The following is a 6,823-nucleotide window of genomic DNA, read 5'->3' as shown; positions in this document are numbered from 1 at the left end:
GTAACTCTTCTGTCTGGATCTGAGACATAGGTTGAGAAGTCTACTGTTCCTGTTCGTACTGCTGCGACACTTCGTCGCATATTTGCCGAGAACAACAAGGAGTTCAACCTCCAGGTTGTCAACAACCCTGAGTTCCTGGCTGAGGGAACTGCTATCAACGATCTTCTCTTCCCTGCTCGTGTGTTGATTGGTGGTGAGGAGACAGAAGAGGGTCAGGCCGCTGTGCAGGCTCTGGTGAATGTGTATGCTCACTGGGTTGCTCCTGAACACATTATCACCATGAACACATGGTCGTCTGAGTTGGCTAAGCTCACTGCCAACTCCTTCCTGGCCCAGCGAATCTCTTCCATCAACTCTATCTCTGCTGTCTGTGAGAAGGTCGGAGCCAACGTGTTGGAGGTGTCGAGAGCTATTGGAGCTGATCCTCGTCTCGGAAGCCGATTCCTGCAGGCTTCTGTGGGATTTGGTGGTTCCTGCTTCCAGAAGGATATTTTGGACCTGGTGTATCTGAGCGAGAGCTATGGTCTGACAGAAGTGGCTGAGTACTGGCGTCAGGTGGTTCGAATGAATGATTATCAGAAGGAGCGTTTTGCTCGTCGTGTGATCAAGGACATGTTTGATACTGTTGCTGGAAAGCATCTGGCGATGTTCGGATATGCCTTTAAGAAGGATACTGGAGACACCCGCGAGACTGCTGCTGCTTATGTAAGCAAGATTCTGCTTACGGAGTTGGCGCATATTACGGTTTTCGACCCCAAGACTTCCGAAACTTCGATGTTTATGGAATTGGAGTATACCTGTGGTGTGACGGAGGAAACAATGCCTAATCTGAAGAAGGATTTGATTATGGTGAAAGATCCGTATGAAGCTACAAAGGGAGCTCATGCCATCTTGGTGATGACCGAGTGGGACATGTTCAAGACTCTGGATTATCAACGTATCTATGATCAGATGCAAAAACCTGCTTTTGTATTTGATGGTCGTAACATTCTTGATCATCACAAACTCAAGGAAATTGGTTTCCAGGTGTATGCTATTGGTCAGACTGTGAATTAATTCGTGAAGTGTGTGATGGATGTTTGTTAGGGTATATTTCCCTCTTTAGCATATTGGTGTCAAGTGGTGTCACTATTCTAGAATCAATATAAACACAGTTGCCACACGATCCAGATCAAAGATACTTGAAACCGAATCCCATTGGTCAAGAACTGAGCGAAGTTCGTTGAGTGGCCACCCTTCGTACTGATATTTTTCGCCATTTGAAGTGGTGCTGTTTTGCTGGGACTCGTTTGCCTGCATTTCCAAGACACTTCTCTTGATAAATGACTGTCCCTACTGATTTCTTCAAAGTGCGGCTCGCGAAGAAGAACACTCACCTTGATTTTCCGAATAAGCAGATACAGAAGGAAAAGAAGGTTAAATGGGTGTCAAAGCCGCATCCATTTGTGGAGTGGTTAAGGTGGAACGGTGCTTATGTATATGCCTACGGCTGTTCGTTAGGAGGTATTATTTGTGGTCTTTTGTCTCCAATCCTCAACATGTTCGCATTGATTGAATTGATAATTCCTAGGCCCCAGGGAGGAAACCTCTATCCCTATGTTTCTGAAGTAATTCGAAGCAATATTGTGAAGGTCGTCTTTTTTGTGGGTTGTTCTATTGGCTTTATTCCTACATTGGTTTTTGCAACAAACTACTTCAAAACTATGATTCGATACAGCTTTTCCTTTGAAAACAAGTGTTACAGATACTTCTTTTCTTTCTGGGAGGTTATTCAGCTGTTACTCTTCTACTACAGTGCATTCAGTGTTATTGGAGTTGCTTTCTGTGATATGGATAATTATCCCGATCAACACACTGTCTTTTCCTTCACATGGGTTTTCTTTACGAATGCTATGGAACTTATTCAGATGATTACAGTAAGACTAACCGTTTATAAAGGAAGTATAAGATAATGATTGGATTAAGGGTAGAGCATACAGAACACAAATACTTACTGTTTAAGATGTGGTTACTTCTGCTTTCAATTTTTGGAATGGTAAATTTCGCAGTGCTGGGTTCTTATGTTGTTTGTCATTGTAGGAATGTATGCAGATTTTTATTAAAAGCATTTAATCTCCCAATGTCGAGTTGTTTAGAACAATATCCGGAAGACTTTTGTTTTGAGAATCAATTCCCAGATATGGCACATCGAACTAGTACTTTTGAAAGGAGTGTATAATGGAATAGCTGTTCGATTAAGGCAGTATTATCATTGTCCTGTTCTCCATTTTTTCAGGGGAGTAGGAGAAGTATTTGATATGGATGGGGAGTAATTGAGTAGTTTATCAGTGTTGTCTGTACCATGTTCTACTTGACAACTATGGTATATGATATTAAGAATGTCCGCTCAATCCTGGAAGAAGGAAAAGACTTGTCGTTATGTGTATCTGGAGATGAACAGAGTGACTGTTGTGTATAGCTGATCGTGTTTGTTTAACACACAGGAGATCGTTTCTTTTCTTTCGACCGTTTCCCAGAAGCCTCATTTCGAGCATTTTCTGTTATTAGTGAGACCATAGTATTGTAATCACGGGATAACACACATTCAGGGATATGGAAGGGTTGGTCCGAACTCAAACTCTGTAACAGAATTACCTTCCCAACAGCAAACAGACGTTCATTCTCATCTGCAGTATCATCATTCACTTCTCGTTAAGAAATATTGATATCAAGGTATAAGGATATGACACAAATCGGCTCGATTAAAGGCATCTGGAAGGAGTTTCTGAGTTTCCTTTCGAATCTCTGGACACGACGATACACTGGCTAATTGTGCAATCGAGATTAACTTCAACAAATCTCCTTTGAGATCAATCCGATCCCCAAAGGCGAGAGTGATCACATATAAGAGATACTTGGCAGCAAGGCGGTCATTGAGAGAGAGCAAGACGTTGAAAGGAAGCTGTAGTGCTTGTATCGATTCAGCCGAGGCTTCTTTCACAACGGCTGAAGCTATTCGTGTGAGGACAACAGAAGCACATTGATGAAGGATGTCTGTTACGATTCTTTCTGCTAATTTGTGGACTACACGGGTTTTAGATGGAAGGAGATGAATCCCAGCTTCAATACAATCAGTTGCATATAAGATCCCTTGGAGATGAGCATGATACAGAAATGCAATAGCTAGAGATTGAGTGGAGACACGAGGATCATAGCAACATGCATTCATACTGGGAGTTACATTACGAACAAGACTGGGAAGCCAATCATAGACCTCATATGAATCCCATTCTTCATTCATCACTGTGTTGACAGTTTTCTGATCTGGAAGAATCTCTTTTTCCTTCAATACTGAAGGAAGTGTTTGTAGGATCAGTAAGAGTGTTTTAATAACATATTCCCGAGCTTCTAATGGTCCCTTTTGAATCATCTAGGTTTCATGTTTAAATAAGTCCTACTTCTGTAGCACAATTCAAAACATTCAGTGAAATCCCTGTTGGAGAGTGAAGGAGACAACGACAACAAGATTCGAAAGCATATAAACGGATCAAAAGTGGAATTGTGGTGTTAAGAAAGATCGTTTCTAATATACAGGAGACTGATCGAATATGAAACAACTCTTCTTCAAACAGGGAGTTGTATAGTGATCGTGTTAACTCTTGATATACATGACCAATGATGACTATTGAACGTAACATAGTTCGATTTGTATCTGCTGTATCTTCTGGAACATTCTGTATTACAAGAAGACATTCTTTGAGAGGTTCATGTAGTGATTCCATAGAGTTGTGGATCTGTGCAAATACCATCAGACAATGAACGACTCTCTGAATTCCTTCCACTGTATCCACTCTTGCCAACAGAGACTTCAATTCATTCTCAAATTCCACTTTGCGAGGTGTTTTCTCTAGGATTCTTGCAGTGAGCTGAAGAGACAGAAGCAGTTGAGTCCCTTTTGTGTTGTGCAATAGGTTCAATACAAGTTCATCACTCATTTCAATGGGAATTTGAGGAATATCGAGAAGAGTCAAGAGAAGATGCAGATCTTCCTTAGACGGAGCTTCCTGAAGACGAGTCATTGTGGACTGATAGAGACTCAGAAGAACTGGGTAAACTTCAGGAAGGGAGAGAGTTGAAATTAGGGTTGGTCGAAGACTGATATCAGATGGGAGAAGAGAGTCTTGACACTCATCTACTACTTCAACTAAATGTTGGAGAGTAGGTAGATGAGCATGAGAGTCTGTCCAAGGAAGAAGCAAGGCTTGACGACAAGAAGGAATGACTGCAACATCTGTTTCGATCACCATATGCTTCAACGACTGTTGAGCGAGATGTTTCAGAAGAGAAGCTGAAGAAGAATCGATGGGTTTGTTGAGAATAGCTTGCTCACAATTCGCCACAAACTGCATTGTCTGGACACGTACAGAACGACTGGTTTGTTTCAGCCCAACAGCTACAGCTGTTCGTACCAGCAACGGTTGAGAGACTACAATGGCTGGAACCGTAGCTAAGAGAGCAATCACTCGTTCCACAATAATGGCTTGGTGAGAGGAGAGAGTATTTGTGAGCATTCTTAAGAAAGGAGGTTGAATAAGCATAGCAGGTGAGACTTGAATGATTTTTTGGAGTGCAGTTAGTACAGAAGCTCGTTGTCGAATTGATGAAGACTCAGCAAGTGAAAGCAACTGGGTAACAATCTGACCAACTGAGCCAATCAGAGGACCATTACTAATATAATACTGATAACACCATGAATAGCCTCCATTAGGACAAATGAGGGAATGAAGAATTGTATCCACTGGAGGTACTGGATCTACTCCTTCTCGAGTCTTCACTCGTTTACTTGAAGAAGATTGGTTTAGTAATTTCCATTGAGATAAGAGAGTTGCTCGAGTCATTTTCCATGCTCTTGCAGTGCTTGCATTGGAGTGATAACAAGCGAGTGATGTTGAGTTGAGAATCAATTGTTGAATACTGGAAGACTGCTCATCATTCTTTCCAGTAGTAGCCTTCACACTTGTAGCCTTCATAGTAGTGATCTTCCATGAATTGACAATCGAATCAATCTGATTAGCATCTCCAAGGGTTATGCCTGGAGTCACATTCTCACAATTCCTATGGAGAGTGGTGAGAGAAATGACAAATGCTGGCCACATTACTAGGACCGCTCGAATGAGAGTAGGGGATGAGGAGAGATAGCGAACCAAAAGAGAATTGATGATACTGAGCAATGAATGAGTAATGGGTGTTAGAGGATGGGTAAGTAAACTCAATAACTCATTGTAATGAAGAACAAGGAAAGATGAGCAATCGGATTGCTTGTCAATTTGAGAAATGATGTGTTCCAAGATTTGCTGATAGAAAAGCAGACCTTGGCGAATTGGCTGATCATGTAAACAAGACTCTTGAAGAGCTGTCACCACAAAGAGAGTGAAAAAGGAAGCATTGATATTCCAATCATCCTTGCGAAGGAGTATTGGATTTGACTTCACTTGCTCGTAAAGCATAGAGACAAAGAGTTGCTGGCAATCAGGTGATGAGCAAAAGAGAGACTACATGAAACTCTTTCAATAATACCTACAGCAAAGAGAGGAAGTGTCGGTAGCGATGGTTCCAGCTCAAGTGCTGCGGCCACAATTGGCATACTGAAACAAATGGATTCTCCACAAAGAGTGAATGATTGGACCAAATGTTGAAGGAGTTCATTCTGCTTCTTTCTCTTTGGAATAGTATGCTGAACATCGTGAAGGAATCGTAGAATAAGGAGGAGACGATCCTCATGTAAAACACTACTAATCAACTTACTGAATCATAGATACACTTGCTTACTCTGATAAGGGGTCAGAAGATCCAGCATCTTGTCTACCAAAGTGATTCCGAGGAAAATCACTGAATTGCTTGGTTTCTTTTCTTTCTGAGACATGTCATTGAGACTCGATCGAATAGACACAAGGATCTCATCGACACTCTCACACAACCGATTCAACTCAGTGACAGAATAATCATCAACATTTAAATTAGAATCCCATTCATTTAATACAACGAATACCTGTTCTGTTCGATCATGAATTGTTGACGACCTCCATTGTTCCAGAACCTCACATAATCGGTCCAAATAATCATTTGAATTGCTTTTCAAATAAGATCCTTTTGTATCTTCTTCCATCAAACTAGGAAAAGACGAAGAAGCACAACAGGCCGCATCCATTGGCATAATAAAACAGAAATATGATATCAGAGTGACAGAGTACAGACTTGGCGCACATTGTTGGAGGGAAAAGAAAGATAGTAAAAGCCATGTTTACACCCAGCAAGAATTTTAATACAGTCCATTTAAGAAGATTCCTAAGAAAGAAATAAAAAGTATAAAATGGATAATACGGGCATCGATCCCGTTACCTATCGCATGCAAAGCGATCGCTCTACCATTTGAGCTAATTACCCACTTGATAACATTCCTATTGTATACTATTTAAATAACACATAGTATTAGGAAAAATGCTAGAACTGCTAGATAAGAAAAAAACTAGCTCTATAACAATTCCTACAAGTTGTAGTGATCACATTACTGTAGTACAATTATCAAAATAGAAATCTCTATTAGAAATCTCATGTTTTTCATTTTATTCATGACCATTGTATTCGCTCTCATATTGCTTTCCTGCAATTTGTCCTGGACCTGATTTTCATTTGTAAGATTTGATATCATATTATGTTATGATTATTATTCTTACATCTATTTAGATAAATGAAGCATAACAACGTTTTGCCTAATGCCCACTTCAAGAAGGATTGGGATCGTCGTGTGAAGACTTGGTTCGACCAAGCTGGACAGAAGAGACGT

At 40.7% G+C, this 6,823-nt stretch overlaps 2 protein-coding genes across 2 annotated transcripts; both read left to right on the top strand.

Moving 5' to 3' along the window:
- Positions 1-279: 279 nt before the first annotated feature.
- JH06_5667 (hypothetical protein) lies at positions 280-1,056 on the top strand (the record flags this gene model as incomplete). Its single annotated transcript, XM_014669767.1, has 1 exon — positions 280-1,056. The coding sequence occupies one exon, from the start codon at positions 280-282 to the stop codon at positions 1,054-1,056; it is 777 nt and encodes a 258-aa protein (XP_014525253.1).
- A 266-nt stretch (positions 1,057-1,322) lies between these two features.
- JH06_4815 (hypothetical protein) lies at positions 1,323-2,458 on the top strand (the record flags this gene model as incomplete). The annotated part of the gene is made up of 5 exons (XM_014669766.1): positions 1,323-1,540; positions 1,571-1,941; positions 1,971-2,195; positions 2,227-2,288; positions 2,321-2,458. 5 exons carry the CDS (start codon positions 1,323-1,325, stop codon positions 2,456-2,458), a joined length of 1,014 nt encoding a protein of 337 aa, XP_014525252.1.
- Between the last annotated feature and the right edge of the window lie 4,365 nt (positions 2,459-6,823).

Source organism: Blastocystis sp. subtype 4, assembly GCF_000743755.1.
Source record: "Blastocystis sp. subtype 4 strain WR1 chromosome Unknown seqid_0413, whole genome shotgun sequence".
In the NCBI taxonomy this organism is placed as follows: domain Eukaryota; class Bigyra; order Opalinata; family Blastocystidae; genus Blastocystis; species Blastocystis sp. subtype 4.
The sequence above is the reverse complement of the archived record's forward strand: the minus strand, read 5'-3'. Positions and strand labels throughout refer to the sequence as shown.